This window comes from Protomyctophum bolini, assembly GCF_963924005.1.
Source record: "Protomyctophum bolini genome assembly, chromosome: 22".
Lineage (NCBI taxonomy): Eukaryota > Metazoa > Chordata > Actinopteri > Myctophiformes > Myctophidae > Protomyctophum > Protomyctophum bolini.
In genome coordinates, this window is record NC_137883.1 from 22,457,215 (window position 1) to 22,478,541 (window position 21,327).

General features: G+C 38.5%; 1 protein-coding gene and 1 long non-coding RNA gene across 2 annotated transcripts; both read right to left on the reverse strand.

Moving 5' to 3' along the window:
- Positions 1–527: 527 nt before the first annotated feature.
- On the reverse strand, positions 528–2,978 carry LOC308310493 (ubiquitin-conjugating enzyme E2 E3-like). Its single transcript, XM_080756852.1, has 7 exons — positions 2,856–2,978; positions 2,639–2,760; positions 1,941–2,038; positions 1,606–1,742; positions 1,192–1,316; positions 902–1,044; positions 528–630 (listed from the first exon to the last, which is right to left on the reverse strand). Exons 1-6 carry the CDS (start codon positions 2,881–2,883, stop codon positions 982–984), a joined length of 573 nt encoding a protein of 190 aa, XP_080612978.1. The 5' UTR covers positions 2,884–2,978; the 3' UTR covers positions 528–630; positions 902–981.
- Positions 2,979–4,063: 1,085 nt separating this feature from the next.
- LOC308309915 lies at positions 4,064–4,434 on the reverse strand. Its single transcript, XR_013963433.1, has 2 exons — positions 4,371–4,434; positions 4,064–4,216 (listed from the first exon to the last, which is right to left on the reverse strand). It is a non-coding gene; the product is annotated as an uncharacterized lncRNA (long non-coding RNA).
- Positions 4,435–21,327: the final 16,893 nt, after the last annotated feature.

A 21,327-nucleotide genomic window follows, 5' to 3' on the forward strand; every position in this document is an offset into this window, starting at 1 on the left:
TGTGAGGTTACCCGCCAACACTGTCCAGTGTTTGGCCTACTGTATACCCTCAGATCCACCATTCCGCTATCCTTCTATACCCAGGTTCCAATTTGATTGGAACGGTGCTGCTTCACCATTTTCTTCATGTCGTTGTCCTGTTTAATGTCAGTTCTTCTGAGAAGACGGCTTTTGCCAACAATGGGATCGTGATTTCCATGCCTGAAAAACAATGTTCAATAAATACAAATACAAGAGTAGACAATTCTGCCAGTGAGACATGTCTTGAGGGTGGGGGGAGACCTTACACTTTGAGGTGTTTCTCAATGGCTTTTCGTTCGTACACATCTCCATATTTTGTTTTCACAGGATCCACAAACATCTTCTTGGTCAGTGGACAGATCAGATGTCAGGGTGGAGCAACCAGAGTTTGACCCACCAGTTTCTTTCAATGAATAAGAGGACAGAATGAAAATAATTGAGTTAATTTGTTCAATGACCTACAACAAGTCCATATCATAATTTCACTAAAATGAATAACTCATCACCTTCTCCACATCTTCAAGTGAGGTCCCGGCATTTTTTTCGGTGTTGTCCTTGGCTGCTTGATCGTATCTATCACGGCTGGTCATGAAGTCCTCCGCCAAAATGCTTCCAAAGGGAAAGATAAATATTCATTTTAAATGCATATGCATTATAAGGACTATACAGTTACCAACATAACATATATAAAACATGCATTTCCTAAATTTCCTTGCCACATTTAAATTGCCTTTTTATGTTGTATGTATGTTATTGAAAAAATCCTTAAATAACTTTGATGACAAAAAGAAAGCACTGTCAATTGACTTTGTGTATGAAAGGTGCTAAATAAACATATATTGGCCATGATTACATTATAAATCAAAGTCTTAAAAACAACCTGTCCAGGGGGTCTTCAGGCTCGGGGGCGATGAGCAGTCCATGTATGGCGTCCAGGATTTCTCTCATGGTGATTTGGGCCTAGTTACGGTCAAATATATTGTGGCAGATTCGGCCCACGCTGTTGATGTTGCAGTGATGTATCTATGCTTAGGTTAAGAAATTGCTACAAGTTATGTTACGTTGTTTTCAATATTGTAAGCTTTTGTCATATGCAATCAACTTCTAGTACTACTGTACTTTCAATATAATATCAGTGTGCGTTCATGACTGATGTAATGATGAGGATACACGTGTGACGAAGCGGACCAGAGGAGGTTTCACAGGATAGTCAGGACCAAACTGGCAGTAGAGCTCAAAGACTCCTTTCTCATACGGTGTGTCAGGAGGACCTTCCATGGCCAGCTTCCAGAAGGCTGAAACGTTTTTAAAAGGAACAGGATTGCATGCTGAATACTGGATTATATAGACTATTAACTAGAGCACAAACAACTACCAATATTTATTGAAAACTGATAAAGTCCTGCATAGATTATTCAAGGGTTAGTCAAATAAGTTATTTGCGAACTCGCCATGGCACGCCATGCACGTCAAAAAACTTAATTTGCACATGGACCACTACAGCAGTATTTAGCACTGCTAAAATTTGCATTAAGAGCCAAAAAACATTGTAAAGTTACATGAAAGAATATTGTGGCCACTTACTGAAGTCTGACTCTGATGGCAAGATGGCGAAAAATGGATGGGGATCACAATGCAGACTCTTCAACTCCTCCAGGATGCGTTTGTCCTTCTCCATGAAACGCCCACTCTTACACTCCTGAATCCTCTTTGTCAGAGCACTACATGAAAACAGTAAACCTTTGTTAAAAATGGTTGTGTAGAGCATTGTGTGTTGGGGGAGCGAGAGGAGACTTGTTTGAGGGAATGACTGAATATATACATGTTTTTCCAATATCTGTCAAATATAGATTGTTGAATATTTGCCAAAAATGTATATGTAGATCAATTTCTTCAATATGATTTCTTCCATCATTTACTTCTCTGTTGTTGTCACTTTGTTGTCCAACTCCTTTGGCAGTGAAGCTTCTGGGAATTCATCATATCCACGACTGGCAAAGAGGCTCGTTAATACACTCTGTAAATGGTAATCAACAGCATCATTATAATAATGTGATAAGCCAGTCAATCACTTGAACTGTCAAATTACATTACAATTACATTTTCAACTGAAAGGCTAAAAATGATAGCGTGCAATCTCGGAGGCGTTCTTACTACAGTATGTCCAGGTAGATGCATGAATGGATAAGGAAGCCCATGTTAAATCCTTATGTCAAAAATGTCTAATGTTCAAAATCCAATCCAATCACTGTGTGTAATACTATGTTCATTCATAGATGAGTTGGAACAAGTCATTAGTCAATCACGCACCAAAGGTCGTCATGAACGGGACTCGACCACGCAACACACTGTCAGGCCAGAGTACGTGGCATGCACCTGGACCACTAGGCCAGTGGACGCCCCAGTCAATTCATAGTTTAAAGTTAGTCATTGCCATCTAGTGTAAATATACATTATCTTTTTCAAAATGTTATTGATTGATGTTATTTGATTGATTGTGATGGTTTGACAAAAGTTGTGTATAGTGTTCTAGGATTAATGGAAACAAATTAAATAACTGGTTACAGTTTACTGTAAATCCTGGCATGCATCTGATTGTGTGTGCCGTGTAACAAACTTCAGTGAGGGTAGATGGATCGAGTTTGTCTTTGGGTTTCCTCATCTCCAGAGAAAGAACCGTCTCGATCTCAAACAGCTTCAGGCCGACGATGCTCGTCTCTGGTTTGAAGCAGCAACCACCTGAAACCACATGCATTCAGTTGTGAGATAGGCTCCAGTAGTTCTACACATAGATATAAAGTGTTAAAGTAGCATGCATGCTGAATGCTCGGTACCTGTTGCAATACTAATTCCATGCAGCATGTTATTCTCCACGTCTCCAAGAAGGATTGCATCCACAATGATGTTGGCGTTTATCAGCTTGGCAGCAACATCAACTGGCTTGGTCTGTGATCTATGGTCATAATGATCACATAATGTAATTCCCACATCCCAGTAAAAACATATCACGGACAACATTGTAATTTACCCAAAATCAAGAGTCTGCAATCTCTGAACGTCTTGACATTTTCCAACTCAGACACTCCATGTTGCAGAGCATCGTAGAGTTTGGTTTGCCCCGTTGCTTGAAGACTTTGAATGTGATCCTATAAATGAATCCCACAAATGTTTTAGCAAAATTACAATGTTCTCCTACTAGTACTGCTGTTGAATACAGGTCCAGTGGACAACAAAACCTTCTGGGCACCTCGTCCCAAAACACACGGTCGTAAAGTCTTAAAACTGTAAGCTTAAAATAGACTATTAGACTATAGACTACTACTACGAGTGACATGACATCAAATAATGTGATCATACATAGAATAGGCTCAATGAACTTGAAGCAAATAACCAACACAAATCATAAATGTTGGTTAAAACATTCTATCATAAAAACAAAATAAAGTCCAAGATTTATTTCCATTTGGTCCCCTCACAAACAAGCAACTTTTGCACACTTTTGGTGGCTATTGATGTTGTGACATGTTTACTAATGAGCTCATTCTTTAATTCTTCACAAACCCTAATATATGTCAATTTACCAATTTAAGTTACAAAAGTATAAATTGCATACGTAATATTTATGAATTCATAAAAGGTAGGGAGTCGGGACACATGCACCAGTAAGGAGGAACTGGGGATGGCGGATGGCAATGAAGGACCGGAAAGTCTGGCGTGGCGTTGTGAACTTGTGAATTCCATTATCTCGACCGCGGTCGAATGATGATGATGAGGCTATAATAGGTTCATGATACCTATCCAATTACCCGACCAGCAAACTAACTGGTAGTAGTTATAAGTACTTGAATTAATCTTGAATTTCTTTATTTGTCTTTTTACAGTGAAGAATACTTCTTCTCAGGATGTGCCATGATATAAGGCTGATATTGCCTTACCATGGCACATGTTTATGAAGAGAATAGTAATAAAAGTAGCACATAATGTAAATTACCTTGAATTTTTCCAGAGATTCTGTGAATGTGTAGAGGGTTTTCACTCCTGAGTCAAACTTCACAAGGCCGATCACATGATGGAAATCATAAGCCATGGTCCGTGTGGCAAAGTTATCAAAGAGCACTTTTACTGCATCGATCTTCCTGATATCCACACTTCCATAACATTTTCCATTCATAGAGGTGCTTGCATCCACTAGTATCTAATGAAATGAGATGAATAGAACATGGACAAAAAGTGTCTTTTTATTATGAGGATAAATGTGAAGCATGTTAATAACTAAAACTATTTTACTCAATACTGACACCAATACAAAATAAATGACTCCGCAAAAGACAAGATATCGTAAAGATTACCAGAATTGCCTCTTTTGGAGTCCTACTTGTGACAAATGAATGGTCACCTCTGCTGTCTCCAGTTCTTTGTATAAAAATGTAAAACAAAACAGTAACAAATTAAATTATATAAATAGATCTTGAGAAACACCTCAAAGGCCCCATAACTCTTGCATTACCATATATATAGAGAATAGATAACTATGAATCAGACATAAACATGTCTGACAAATAACAAATAACAAATTGTTACCACTGCAACTACACCCAAAAGTGACTGTGACAGAATGACATTAAAAAAAAAGAAAAAACGAAATACTCACTTGGCAGCCAGTTTGTTGACATCCACAGATTTTACTTCACCATTACTAAACACTTTGATCATCTCTGGGGCTGCTTTGTCTTTACCCACATAAACGGCAAGTTCATCTACCAAGGAGGAAAAACATAATCAACAGTCGCTTATGGCTAACAATCATTTCATGGGTTGTTTTCCAAGTAAAGAGTAATCATAATTATTATTACATATGCCATTTGTATGACAATGATGATGTTGCACTGTGTTAACGCTCTCATTCCATACAGTGTCCCTCTTCAAAGTTACCTTCACTAAGTAGAACAAGTAGAGGCCCATCCAGTCCGACATCCTTCAGAAGCAGTGGTGGAGTCACCATCAGATGAGGGAACGGTGTTATTCCTTCTGCCATACTGCCAAAGGTCTTCTCAATATCAATCTGAAAGCTTGAATTCAACATCAATGGTTACTAGAAATGCAGTAAGTAGCCTACACTGAATGCACACCACACATGCAATACGATTTAAAAATAGTCCTCGTTTCCATGCAAATAAACAGCACAAAAAAACATGTCTACTGGCTAAAGGGTGCCAAATGCTAGTAATTCTACTGGGGAGGCATACTTTGGTTAGACATAGCATTGGTCCGACTAGATTAAGGTTGGTGAGGGGTGCGTTAAGGCGACCGGATTAAGGTTGGTGAAAAAACATGGGCTATAACCCATCGTTTTTTTCATTTTTTTAAAATCCTCAAAAATGATGAAAAACGGCGTGCTATAGTATGCCGTACAATATGGGCTATAGCCCATGGTCCAAAATGATGAGAAACGAGGCTAACTTTTCTTTTCAAAATTTCAAAAAACATGGGCTATAACCCATCGTTTTTTTCATTTTTCCATTTTTTTCAAATCCTCAAAAATAATGAAAAACGGCGTGCTATAGTATGCCGTATGATATGGGCTATAGCCCATGGTCCAAAATGACGAGAAACGAGGCTAACTTTTTTTTTTCAAAATTTCAAAAAACATGGGCTATAACCCATCGTTTTTTTCATTTTCCCATTTTTTTCAAAAAAATAAACTTGCGAAAAACTTGCAAGAAAAACTTGCAAGAAAAACTAAATACTCACTTGGCAGCCAGTTTGTTGACATCCACAGATTTTACTTCACCATTACTAAACACTTTGATCATCTCTGGGGCTGCTTTGTCTTTACCCACATAAACGGCAAGTTCATCTACCAAGGAGGAAAAACATATTCAACAGTCGCTTATGGCTAACAATCATTTCATGGGTTGTTTTCCAAGTAAAGAGTAATCATAATTATTATTACATATGCCATTTGTATGACAATGATGATGTTGCACTGTGTTAACGCTCTCATTCCATACAGTGTCCCTCTTCAAAGTTACCTTCACTAAGTAGAACAAGTAGAGGCCCATCCAGTCCGACATCCTTCAGAAGCAGTGGTGGAGTCACCATCAGATGAGGGAACGGTGTTATTCCTTCTGCCATACTGCCAAAGGTCTTCTCAATATCAATCTGAAAGCTTGAATTCAACATCAATGGTTACTAGAAATGCAGTAAGTAGCCTACACTGAATGCACACCACACATGCAATACGATTTAAAAATAGTCCTCGTTTCCATGCAAATAAACAGCACAAAAAAAACATGTCTACTGGCTAAAGGGTGCCAAATGCTAGTAATTCTACTGGGGAGGCATACTTTGGTTAGACATAGCATTGGTCCGACTAGATTAAGGTTGGTGAGGGGTGCGTTAAGGCGACCGGATTAAGGTTGGTGAAAAAACATGGGCTATAACCCATCGTTTTTTTCATTTTTTTAAAATCCTCAAAAATGATGAAAAACGGCGTGCTATAGTATGCCGTACAATATGGGCTATAGCCCATGGTCCAAAATGATGAGAAACGAGGCTAACTTTTCTTTTCAAAATTTCAAAAAACATGGGCTATAACCCATCGTTTTTTTCATTTTTCCATTTTTTTCAAATCCTCAAAAATAATGAAAAACGGCGTGCTATAGTATGCCGTATGATATGGGCTATAGCCCATGGTCCAAAATGACGAGAAACGAGGCTAACTTTTTTTTTTCAAAATTTCAAAAAACATGGGCTATAACCCATCGTTTTTTTCATTTTCCCATTTTTTTCAAAAAAATAAACTTGCGAAAAACTTGCAAGAAAAACTTGCAAGAAAAACTAAATACTCACTTGGCAGCCAGTTTGTTGACATCCACAGATTTTACTTCACCATTACTAAACACTTTGATCATCTCTGGGGCTGCTTTGTCTTTACCCACATAAACGGCAAGTTCATCTACCAAGGAGGAAAAACATATTCAACAGTCGCTTATGGCTAACAATCATTTCATGGGTTGTTTTCCAAGTAAAGAGTAATCATAATTATTATTACATATGCCATTTGTATGAAAATGATGATGTTGCACTGTGTTAACGCTCTCATTCCATACAGTGTCCCTCTTCAAAGTTACCTTCACTAAGTAGAACAAGTAGAGGCCCATCCAGTCCGACATCCTTCAGAAGCAGTGGTGGAGTCACCATCAGATGAGGGAACGGTGTTATTCCTTCTGCCATACTGCCAAAGGTCTTCTCAATATCAATCTGAAAGCTTGAATTCAACATCAATGGTTACTAGAAATGCAGTAAGTAGCCTACACTGAATGCACACCACACATGCAATACGATTTAAAAATAGTCCTCGTTTCCATGCAAATAAACAGCACAAAAAAAACATGTCTACTGGCTAAAGGGTGCCAAATGCTAGTAATTCTACTGGGGAGGCATACTTTGGTTAGACATAGCATTGGTCCGACTAGATTAAGGTTGGTGAGGGGTGCGTTAAGGCGACCGGATTAAGGTTGGTGAAAAAACATGGGCTATAACCCATCGTTTTTTTCATTTTTTAAAAATCCTCAAAAATGATGAAAAACGGCGTGCTATAGTATGCCGTACAATATGGGCTATAGCCCATGGTCCAAAATGATGAGAAACGAGGCTAACTTTTCTTTTCAAAATTTCAAAAAACATGGGCTATAACCCATCGTTTTTTTCATTTTTCCATTTTTTTCAAATCCTCAAAAATAATGAAAAACGGCGTGCTATAGTATGCCGTATGATATGGGCTATAGCCCATGGTCCAAAATGACGAGAAACGAGGCTAACTTTTTTTCCCCAAAATTTCAAAAAACATGGGCTATAACCCATCGTTTTTTTCATTTTTCCATTTTTTTCAAAAAAATAAACTTGCGAAAAACTTGCAAGAAAAACTTGCAAGAAAAACTAAATACTCACTTGGCAGCCAGTTTGTTGACATCCACAGATTTTACTTCACCATTACTAAACACTTTGATCATCTCTGGGGCTGCTTTGTCTTTACCCACATAAACGGCAAGTTCATCTACCAAGGAGGAAAAACATATTCAACAGTCGCTTATGGCTAACAATCATTTCATGGGTTGTTTTCCAAGTAAAGAGTAATCATAATTATTATTACATATGCCATTTGTATGAAAATGATGATGTTGCACTGTGTTAACGCTCTCATTACATACAGTGTCCCTCTTCAAAGTTACCTTCACTAAGTAGAACAAGTAGAGGCCCATCCAGTCCGACATCCTTCAGAAGCAGTGGTGGAGTCACCATCAGATGAGGGAACGGTGTTATTCCTTCTGCCATACTGCCAAAGGTCTTCTCAATATCAATCTGAAAGCTTGAATTCAACATCAATGGTTACTAGAAATGCAGTAAGTAGCCTACACTGAATGCACACCACACATGCAATACGATTTAAAAATAGTCCTCGTTTCCATGCAAATAAACAGCACAAAAAAAACATGTCTACTGGCTAAAGGGTGCCAAATGCTAGTAATTCTACTGGGGAGGCATACTTTGGTTAGACATAGCATTGGTCCGACTAGATTAAGGTTGGTGAGGGGTGCGTTAAGGCGACCGGATTAAGGTTGGTGAAAAAACATGGGCTATAACCCATCGTTTTTTTCATTTTTTTAAAATCCTCAAAAATGATGAAAAACGGCGTGCTATAGTATGCCGTACAATATGGGCTATAGCCCATGGTCCAAAATGATGAGAAACGAGGCTAACTTTTCTTTTCAAAATTTCAAAAAACATGGGCTATAACCCATCGTTTTTTTCATTTTTCCATTTTTTTCAAATCCTCAAAAATAATGAAAAACGGCGTGCTATAGTATGCCGTATGATATGGGCTATAGCCCATGGTCCAAAATGACGAGAAACGAGGCTAACTTTTTTTCCCCAAAATTTCAAAAAACATGGGCTATAACCCATCGTTTTTTTCATTTTTCCATTTTTTTCAAAAAAATAAACTTGCGAAAAACTTGCAAGAAAAACTTGCAAGATAAACTAAATACTCACTTGGCAGCCAGTTTGTTGACATCCACAGATTTTACTTCACCATTACTAAACACTTTGATCATCTCTGGGGCTGCTTTGTCTTTACCCACATAAACGGCAAGTTCATCTACCAAGGAGGAAAAACATATTCAACAGTCGCTTATGGCTAACAATCATTTCATGGGTTGTTTTCCAAGTAAAGAGTAATCATAATTATTATTACATATGCCATTTGTATGAAAATGATGATGTTGCACTGTGTTAACGCTCTCATTCCATACAGTGTCCCTCTTCAAAGTTACCTTCACTAAGTAGAACAAGTAGAGGCCCATCCAGTCCGACATCCTTCAGAAGCAGTGGTGGAGTCACCATCAGATGAGGGAACGGTGTTATTCCTTCTGCCATACTGCCAAAGGTCTTCTCAATATCAATCTGAAAGCTTGAATTCAACATCAATGGTTACTAGAAATGCAGTAAGTAGCCTACACTGAATGCACACCACACATGCAATACGATTTAAAAATAGTCCTCTTTTCCATGCAAATAAACAGCACAAAAAAAACATGTCTACTGGCTAAAGGGTGCCAAATGCTAGTAATTCTACTGGGGAGGCATACTTTGGTTAGACATAGCATTGGTCCGACTAGATTAAGGTTGGTGAGGGGTGCGTTAAGGCGACCGGATTAAGGTTGGTGAAAAAACATGGGCTATAACCCATCGTTTTTTTCATTTTTTAAAAATCCTCAAAAATGATGAAAAACGGCGTGCTATAGTATGCCGTACAATATGGGCTATAGCCCATGGTCCAAAATGATGAGAAACGAGGCTAACTTTTCTTTTCAAAATTTCAAAAAACATGGGCTATAACCCATCGTTTTTTTCATTTTTCCATTTTTTTCAAATCCTCAAAAATAATGAAAAACGGCGTGCTATAGTATGCCGTATGATATGGGCTATAGCCCATGGTCCAAAATGACGAGAAACGAGGCTAACTTTTTTTTTTCAAAATTTCAAAAAACATGGGCTATAACCCATCGTTTTTTTCATTTTCCCATTTTTTTCAAAAAAATAAACTTGCGAAAAACTTGCAAGAAAAACTTGCAAGAAAAACTAAATACTCACTTGGCAGCCAGTTTGTTGACATCCACAGATTTTACTTCACCATTACTAAACACTTTGATCATCTCTGGGGCTGCTTTGTCTTTACCCACATAAACGGCAAGTTCATCTACCAAGGAGGAAAAACATATTCAACAGTCGCTTATGGCTAACAATCATTTCATGGGTTGTTTTCCAAGTAAAGAGTAATCATAATTATTATTACATATGCCATTTGTATGACAATGATGATGTTGCACTGTGTTAACGCTCTCATTCCATACAGTGTCCCTCTTCAAAGTTACCTTCACTAAGTAGAACAAGTAGAGGCCCATCCAGTCCGACATCCTTCAGAAGCAGTGGTGGAGTCACCATCAGATGAGGGAACGGTGTTATTCCTTCTGCCATACTGCCAAAGGTCTTCTCAATATCAATCTGAAAGCTTGAATTCAACATCAATGGTTACTAGAAATGCAGTAAGTAGCCTACACTGAATGCACACCACACATGCAATACGATTTAAAAATAGTCCTCGTTTCCATGCAAATAAACAGCACAAAAAAAACATGTCTACTGGCTAAAGGGTGCCAAATGCTAGTAATTCTACTGGGGAGGCATACTTTGGTTAGACATAGCATTGGTCCGACTAGATTAAGGTTGGTGAGGGGTGCGTTAAGGCGACCGGATTAAGGTTGGTGAAAAAACATGGGCTATAACCCATCGTTTTTTTCATTTTTTAAAAATCCTCAAAAATGATGAAAAACGGCGTGCTATAGTATGCCGTACAATATGGGCTATAGCCCATGGTCCAAAATGATGAGAAACGAGGCTAACTTTTCTTTTCAAAATTTCAAAAAACATGGGCTATAACCCATCGTTTTTTTCATTTTTCCATTTTTTTCAAATCCTCAAAAATAATGAAAAACGGCGTGCTATAGTATGCCGTATGATATGGGCTATAGCCCATGGTCCAAAATGACGAGAAACGAGGCTAACTTTTTTTCCCCAAAATTTCAAAAAACATGGGCTATAACCCATCGTTTTTTTCATTTTTCCATTTTTTTCAAAAAAATAAACTTGCGAAAAACTTGCAAGAAAAACTAAATACTCACTTGGCAGCCAGTTTGTTGACATCCACAGATTTTACTTCACCATTACTAAACACTTTGATCATCTCTGGGGCTGCTTTGTCTTTACCCACATAAACGGCAAGTTCATCTACCAAGGAGGAAAAACATATTCAACAGTCGCTTATGGCTAACAATCATTTCATGGGTTGTTTTCCAAGTAAAGAGTAATCATAATTATTATTACATATGCCATTTGTATGAAAATGATGATGTTGCACTGTGTTAACGCTCTCATTCCATACAGTGTCCCTCTTCAAAGTTACCTTCACTAAGTAGAACAAGTAGAGGCCCATCCAGTCCGACATCCTTCAGAAGCAGTGGTGGAGTCACCATCAGATGAGGGAACGGTGTTATTCCTTCTGCCATACTGCCAAAGGTCTTCTCAATATCAATCTGAAAGCTTGAATTCAACATCAATGGTTACTAGAAATGCAGTAAGTAGCCTACACTGAATGCACACCACACATGCAATACGATTTAAAAATAGTCCTCTTTTCCATGCAAATAAACAGCACAAAAAAAACATGTCTACTGGCTAAAGGGTGCCAAATGCTAGTAATTCTACTGGGGAGGCATACTTTGGTTAGACATAGCATTGGTCCGACTAGATTAAGGTTGGTGAGGGGTGCGTTAAGGCGACCGGATTAAGGTTGGTGAAAAAACATGGGCTATAACCCATCGTTTTTTTCATTTTTTAAAAATCCTCAAAAATGATGAAAAACGGCGTGCTATAGTATGCCGTACAATATGGGCTATAGCCCATGGTCCAAAATGATGAGAAACGAGGCTAACTTTTCTTTTCAAAATTTCAAAAAACATGGGCTATAACCCATCGTTTTTTTCATTTTTCCATTTTTTTCAAATCCTCAAAAATAATGAAAAACGGCGTGCTATAGTATGCCGTATGATATGGGCTATAGCCCATGGTCCAAAATGACAAGAAACGAGGCTAACTTTTTTTTTTCAAAATTTCAAAAAACATGGGCTATAACCCATCGTTTTTTTCATTTTTCCATTTTTTTCAAAAAAATAAACTTGCGAAAAACTTGCAAGAAAAACTAAATACTCACTTGGCAGCCAGTTTGTTGACATCCACAGATTTTACTTCACCATTACTAAACACTTTGATCATCTCTGGGGCTGCTTTGTCTTTACCCACATAAACGGCAAGTTCATCTACCAAGGAGGAAAAACATATTCAACAGTCGCTTATGGCTAACAATCATTTCATGGGTTGTTTTCCAAGTAAAGAGTAATCATAATTATTATTACATATGCCATTTGTATGAAAATGATGATGTTGCACTGTGTTAACGCTCTCATTCCATACAGTGTCCCTCTTCAAAGTTACCTTCACTAAGTAGAACAAGTAGAGGCCCATCCAGTCCGACATCCTTCAGAAGCAGTGGTGGAGTCACCATCAGATGAGGGAACGGTGTTATTCCTTCTGCCATACTGCCAAAGGTCTTCTCAATATCAATCTGAAAGCTTGAATTCAACATCAATGGTTACTAGAAATGCAGTAAGTAGCCTACACTGAATGCACACCACACATGCAATACGATTTAAAAATAGTCCTCTTTTCCATGCAAATAAACAGCACAAAAAAAACATGTCTACTGGCTAAAGGTGCCAAATGCAATTCTACTGGGGAGGCATACTTTGGTTAGACATAGCATTGGTCCGACTAGATTAAGGTTGGTGAGGGGTGCGTTAAGGCGACCGGATTAAGGTTGGTGAAAAAACATGGGCTATAACCCATCGTTTTTTTCATTTTTTAAAAATCCTCAAAAATGATGAAAAACGGCGTGCTATAGTATGCCGTACAATATGGGCTATAGCCCATGGTCCAAAATGATGAGAAACGAGGCTAACTTTTCTTTTCAAAATTTCAAAAAACATGGGCTATAACCCATCGTTTTTTTCATTTTTCCATTTTTTTCAAATCCTCAAAAATAATGAAAAACGGCGTGCTATAGTATGCCGTATGATATGGGCTATAGCCCATGGTCCAAAATGACAAGAAACGAGGCTAACTTTTTTTTTTCAAAATTTCAAAAAACATGGGCTATAACCCATCGTTTTTTTCATTTTTCCATTTTTTTCAACAAAAAAAACTTGCGAAAAACTTGCAAGAAAAACTTGCAAGAAAAACTTTTGACCATGGGCTATAGCCCATCTCAGACGGCATACTGTAGCATGCCGTTTTTCATTATTTTTGAGGATTTGGAAAAAAGGCGAAAAAGCGTGACAAAAAAGCGTGACGGAATAGCGTGACAGAAAAGCGTGACGGAAAAGCGTGACGAAACACAAGAAAGAGGTGGAAAGCTGAGGAGACCCTCAGAGAGCATGGTGGCACTCTGTGATAAGCTGCTGTCTATATGTGAGCCACAGGTTGTGGGTTCAAGTTCAGCCCACAGCCTCGGATGGCATATTATAGCATGCCGTTTTTCATCATTTTTGAGGATTTGAAAAAAGACGAAAATCACTCAGAGACCATGGGCCCATGGCCTCGTACGGCATACCGTGCCGTTTTTCATCATTTTTGAGGATTTGAAAAGCGTGACGAAAAAGCGTGACGGAAAAGTGTGACGAAAAAGCTTGACGGAAAAGCGTGACGAAACACAAGAAAGAGATGGAAAGCTGAGGAGACCCTCAGAGAGCATAGTGGCACTCTGTGTAAAGCTGCTGTCTATATGTGAGCCACAGGTTGTGGGTTCAAGTTCAGCCCATGGCCTCGGACGGCATATTATAGCATGCCGTTTTTCATCATTTTTGAGGATTTGAAAAAGGCGAAAATCACTCCGAGACCATGGGCTATAGCCCATGGCCTCGGACGAAAAAAGACGAAAAAGCGTGACGAAAAATAATCCACTATGAATCGCCATAATCCTCTACGAATCGCCATAATCCTTGCGAATCGCCATAATCCTCTACGAATCGCCATAATCCTTGCGAATCACCATAATCGTCTACGAATCGCCATAATCCTTGCGAATCACCATAATCCTCTACGAATCGCCGTAATCCTCTACGAATCGCCGCAATCCTATACGAATCACCGCATATACGAATCACCATAATCCTCGCGAATCACCATAATCCTCTACGACTCGCCATAATCCTTGCGAATCACCTTAATCCTCCACGAATCGCCATAATCCTCTACGAATCACCATAATCCTCTAGGAATCGCCATAATCGTCGCGAATCACCATAACCCTCTATGAATCGCCGTAGTCCGCTACGAATCGCCATAATCCTCTACGAATCGCCATAATCCTCTACGTATGGCCATATTCCTCTATGAATCGCCATAATCCTCTACGTATCGCCATATTCCTCTATGAATCGCCATAATCCTCTACGTATCGCCATATTCCTCTATGAATCGCCGTAATCCTCACAAATCGCCATAATCCTGTACGAATCGTCATAATCCTCGCAAATCGCCATAATCCTCGCGAATCAACATAATCCTTGTGAATTGCCATAATCTGTAAGAAAATGCTAAATGGCGGAAAATCGATCCTGACGGAAATAGGCCTGTCCTGGGGGGATGCGTCATGACCCAAGGAATCCAGGGAAAAGGGAATTTTCATTTTAAGACTTATGGTTCAAGAGTTATAAGCCAAAACGTAAAGTGGGCTGTTATAACACCACCATGAGGCCAACCGATATAATTATAAGTTAATTCATTTTAGTAATTATTATGAACCTCTTTAGCCCTCACGGACACGGTCTCCGAGATAAAAAAAATACTTGAATGTGAGTTTTTGCATTTTCCCATTCAATGCACGAATAAATTAATATCAATTAAACTCTACAACATTTCTCTTAGCAAAATACAAGCACACGATTGACGATTCCGATTCCCGATTTTTCCGGTCAATTTGACATAGGGGCTCAAGTGTACCGTCAAAACTGTGGGAGGAGTGCCAAAGTGTATAGGGTTAGGCTACTCTAGAAAGAAGAATAATAGTCTGGTTTCCCTATATAGGGCAACCACACTAATAACGTGTTACAATTACAATAGTCTTGTTGGTTTACCCACACTAATTAACCATTAACCATATGGCTCTTAAATCTTAATTAATTGTTGTTTGATGCTCTCTCCCTCTCTCTCTCTCGCTCACACACTTTTCTGTCCTTTTTCTCTTCACTGCTCAGTGCTTGACCCTCCAAAGCTCATATAGGACAACCAATTATTTTCTTGTTTTTTTTTAGAACGCATGAGAAATTTCTCAGTGGGAGAGATGCAGCGGGATGTGTCGCAAAACGGCTAATGGCTGCTTTTGTATACTTCAATAGCACCCCTCCCCCGTTTCTCTCTCTCTCTCTCTGTCTCTGTCTCTCTCTATCTCTCTCTCTCTCTCTCTCTCTCTCTCTCTCGGGGCGGGGGGTGCTTTTTGGACATTCGAAACGATGGCTCACTTTTGAAATTCCCAATCATTTCACGATAATTAATTAGGCCTATTCGTTGTTATTGTTTTTTTTTTGTCCTTGTTTTGTTTTAGGTGTGTTTGTGTGTGTCTGTGTGTGTGTGTGTGTGTGTCTGTGTGTGTGTGTGTGTGTGTGCGCGCGCGCGCGCGCGTGTGAGGGTTCATTATCCATTTGTAACTCAAAATACAATTTCAAGTCAGAGATAAAATGTGTGAAATAAAGCACTGTATGTAACAGGGGCCTGTCTCTCCAGCTCTTTAATAGAACAGAAAATAAAATTTCAGATGGGTTCCCAATTCCATCCAATCAGGAGAGACTCAATTATCAGCCTCAACTTTGCATATTCCATCTTTGTCCGCTTCGTTGTTTCCTCACTTCCCATTTCACTTATCATGTATCCTGTTCTCTCTGACTCTCCTGATTCGTTAAAATTGGTATCCCGACCTGGAAATGCATGTTATGTTTATTAAAAGGCTGGAGATAGAGAAACATGGGAGACCCCTATTACTGAACAAACACAATAATTATAGCAATGATGATTGATGTTTAAGTACGTTTAAGTACGTATTTTAGCAAAAATAAAATAACTTTAACGCACCAATAAACAGCGTGTATGAGGGCCGCTGCCACATTCTGTTGTCATGATATTATTATTATTTTTTATTTTATTAATATAGGCTAAATGATTTTTATACCGTATAAAAAGCGCGACGAAGCTCGCGCGCGGTGATTCCTAAATTGGTTTTAAGAGGAACAGATGGGGCTCCACATCGTGTGTGAACTGTGCACGTGCGCGCGCGTGCGTGTGTGCACGTGTGTGTGTGTTCGTGTGATGTGTGTGTGTGTGTGTGTGTGATTGAGGTTCAAAGTGATCCTGTCATGTTGATGTTTATCATCAGAACGTGAGAGACAAGGAATATTTACAAGATTGACTATAGGCCTACGAGCCCGATCTCAATATCCAATAAATAAATAAAGAAATACCCTAAATAAATAAATTGATCCAGTTTGAACAAATTGAGAGAAGCTCGGAGAAAAATAGAAGCAGTAATTTATAATCAGGTAGTATAGGCTGTGTAATTTTCTCAACGTTGAACGATTTCTTTGTTACGTTCACAAATTAGTTTGAACAATAACGTGAGGTGAATAACATGCCATGTTTCTTCCAGTTGACACGACTGCGGACTGACACTGACAATTCAAACTTCTAATAAAATTAACGCTCAGGGTTTTATACACATGCGTGAATCATCCTCCTCGGAATATAAAAAATAATAATAGCAGAACATGCAAGCGCTGCATGGGTCAGTTCTCTCTTCACGAATTACATTAAACTATACTAGCCTATACTGTGTTGTATATAGCCCAGCAGCAGGCCAGCTGCCATGAGCTGCTTTGCCCCTTGGGCAATGTTTCTTAATGAGGACGGAGAACATAATCTGAATCTGAATCCTTCAAATGTGTGTGTGCGTGTGCGTGTGTGTGCGTGTGCGTGTGTGTGTGTGTGTGTGCGAGCGAGCGACGCGTGCGTGCGTCCGTGCACCGCGGGGGTCAATGAAGCAGAAAAGCCGCGACGTCAGAACAATGTGACGTCAGAATTCCACACAGTGACCTCATATACCCTATATGATTTTGTTTTCCCTTCTTATCTCTCCCCATATATCACACCGTCTAACTTCATATGTATTACATCTGACTGACCCGGATGGCTACACTCTAAAATACTGTGATAATGTATGAAACTATGAAGTTCCATTTGTAGCCTGCATATAGCCTTATATGCACTTTCAGAGTTTAATATATTTGCACCGACGTAGATTGTTTAGTCCTATTCGTTGTTTTAAGAGATTTTCCGAGAAAATAAATAGACCAATTTGACCAATAATTATAAGGGGAGGTTGTCCTATGACTGTAGGCCTATAGGCTACTGTGTTCGCATCAATCCCATCATGGCTCCAGAACAAAATCAACGGCTAAACATTTGATGCCTTTCTTAAAGACATTAATTGACACGACACACGTTTTTAAAACTAGAATGGCCCCATCCATGAATTAGTTAATTTATCCTATACAGTGTCAGTGAGTTAAATGTAGTTGAATGTTATTTTAAATTAAATTAAACTATTGATATATATTATTTTTAAATTACATAAATTCGGTACGAGGACAACAGCTTTATTGTGTTCCCGTATAATATTCGCAGTTATTATTTGCACATGTGTTATAGAGGCATACATTAAGGTTATAGGCTTGTCTGTTGGTATTTTTTAATTGCTGGCCATTCCCCCGTTCACGAGTGGAAATGCGCACACACACACACACACACACACACACACACACACACACACACTCGCGCGCGCGCACACACACGACACACGACACACACACACACACACGCGCGAGACAGTTCTCAGAGTGTTGAGTGGCAGTTAGCGACACTGTCATTGGCTGAACGGGCACCCCGCGTGAAGGAGAGAGAGAGAGAGAGAGAGAGAGAGAGAGAGAGAGAGAGAGAGAGAGAGAGAGAGAGAGATTAGGAGGCAGCACGTGCCGCTGCTAAAAGAGGCTGGGCGCGAGCGGCAGCACGCAGTTTACTCACATCAGACTGGTTGGTTGGCTGGTTGGTTCATTCAGAAAGGACACACCGCCAGACCTGAGTGTGTGTGCGTGCGTGCGCGTGTGCGGGTGTGTGTTTGTTCAGACTCGTCAGTCAGTTCACAAACAATTAGAGCTCATGCACCGCCGCGAAGGAAGGATATACTGTCAGTCTGTCCGTTTTAGTATAGGATATTATGATTATAGGCTAGTAGCCAGATGTAGGACGAGACTCCCCGCGGGCTTGTTCTAAAACAGAACATGTTGTAAGACAAAAAGAAAGAAAAGGTCTCGAGGAGGAGGAGGAGGAGGAATCTCGAGCTTTCTAAAGGTAAGACGAACTGAAGAAGGGAACCAAAGTTGTTGTCATGTTAACATTGTAGAAGTGTTGAGGAGATTGTGACATTGTTGTTGTAACAAGGTTGACAGATCGTGACATGATTGAAAGTTGGTTACATGTGAAGTTGGTTCCAATGCAGGGAAACTGTTTGATGCGTAATTATAATCCGGGGTTATAATATATGAAACATTATTAGGCATCAACCCCAGAGAAATAATAAAGTTTAATAATTGTATTATTATTATCATTATTATTATTATTACATGCTATTATTATTATTGCTGTTAAATTACTAAATTATCCCCGTTTAAACTTAAAATGTATTTTTTTGACCGAATAAATTATGTCGACTCGTATAGGCTATAATACCTATAGGCTAAGAAGTTAATTTCGACAAAATAAAAACTACTGCAAAAGTTGCATTGCGAATGTGCGTATAGCTAAATGGGCATATATATGCGGCAGGCTGCATGTTTCGACATTTATGAGGCGGTAATATTCCCAGTCCTTATTATTAAACTGAAATAACATAAGGTTATTATACACATCATCATATCATAATGACCAACAGAATGCGAAATAAATGTTTTAAATCGGGACTCAGACCTCCACGGGTCCATAGACGGAGTTCCAGAGGGTCTCCGGCAAGACTAGTAGGCCTATAAGAATCAAGATAAATGTGACAACTTTAACTCTATTCGTCAACTATAATTGAACAACTTGATTGATCTTTTTTTTCTTTTTTTAACTGTTAGTTATTGAAAACATTTTTAACAACACAGATCTTGTAGCCTATACCTATATGGGTATAGGGCGGGCCTACCCATGGGTGATGGGGGGTCCGCGCGGCCAAATACACTTAGGAGGACATTAATCTGGGGGTCCTTGACATGAAGAAGATTGAGAACCACCGTTTTAAAATTTAAATGAACATATTACCGTCATCGCTGGCCATGCATGCATGCACGCGCATGGAGCTGATAACGGCGGCTTAAATAATGTCGAGCGTCATTTCTGTTTTCTCAGACAATAAATAAATGCACATGCACCAACACAAAATAGTATTATTAAAATGTAATTAAATAAAATGTGAAAACAAATATCATTCTAGTGTGCAGACTATGAAGTAGGCTATATTAAAATACACATAGTCTATTGCATGAGCTCCTCGAATTTCTGTTCGGGTGCGTAAGAGTTTTCCTTAAAATCCTGAATGTTAATTGAACTTGAACGCGTCCATTTGGTTAAATTATAACACCGAGGATTTTACATGTGTGTAATAACATATGTTCAAACATATTTCCATATTTCTATACCAGAGGTCTTCATTCATTAGATTATACAAATGTAAAACAAAAAGAATCCCAAACGAAACAAAACAAAACAACAAAAATATGTTCTTATAAGGAAGGAACAACATCTCTGCTTTCAACAGGTCAGTTAGGGGATTTTCTATATTAGTTTTAGTGACAAACTTACAATCAATGCAGTATTATAACGTATTAGTCATCTGTTTTATAAATATGTACACCCATTAACTACAATTTTCTTTAAAAAAAAAATAATAATGATAATTTAAATGTTCACACATATACAGTCGATCGGCCTATTGATAAATAATCATTTATATACATAGCTGTATGAAGAACTGTCACATCTCGTAAAATATATTTAGTTTTGAACAATTTTCTGATTATGGCTTAAATAAACAACTTTAACAAAAGTCCCTAATAATAATAATAATTATTATTAGGTTATAACGTAAATAACAGAACATAATTATAACAATGAAGAAATAAATAAAATAAACTAAAACAAGTGGGTTTGAACGCGTCACTCAATTGTAAAATGATTACAATGCAATGTAAATCCACCAAATGTACCCTTATGCCGGTGTGTCTTCTATTCATTGGTCCACTCATCCAAGAGTTAAATCATGAACATTAAGGATTTTTAACGTGCACACTCACATATACCTTGTTGCCTCTTTCACATTATGTGTAAATATTTCCCTTTGGGCCGGCGGTACATTCAGCTCATCCCCAGAGGAGAGCTTCTGTACAGCGGTAAGCTGCTAGCGTTCAGAAAGGAAAAGAAGATTGTCTCCATACACGAGGGAATTGACACCGACACTGACGTGCACTGATGTGCACGCACACGCACACACACACACACACACACACACACACACACACACACACACACACACACACACACACACACACACACACACACACACACACACACACACACACACACACACACACACACACACACACACAAATACAGTGGAACTCTATTAATTTTTGTATAGGAACATAATTTATCGGCAGGTGTGATGCAGTTATATGAATACAATTCTTACCGTATTTTTATGGGTCCATTCTTTTTTGTTAACTACATTTTGTTATTATTTGAAAACAATTTCAGAATAATTTTAAATTAAAACAATTTAAAACAAATTCAATGATTTTTTTCCCCCACCAATAATTTTAAAATAATAATACTTTTATCTGTATAGCACCTTTCATGACATGAAATGCAGCTCAAAGTGCTTTACAGAGCAACACAGACAAAATAAAAGAAAAAGTATAAAACATTAAAATAATAGCAAAAAAGGCAAATAATAATAGTGAATAAGGCAAAACAGTGAGTAATAACACAGAA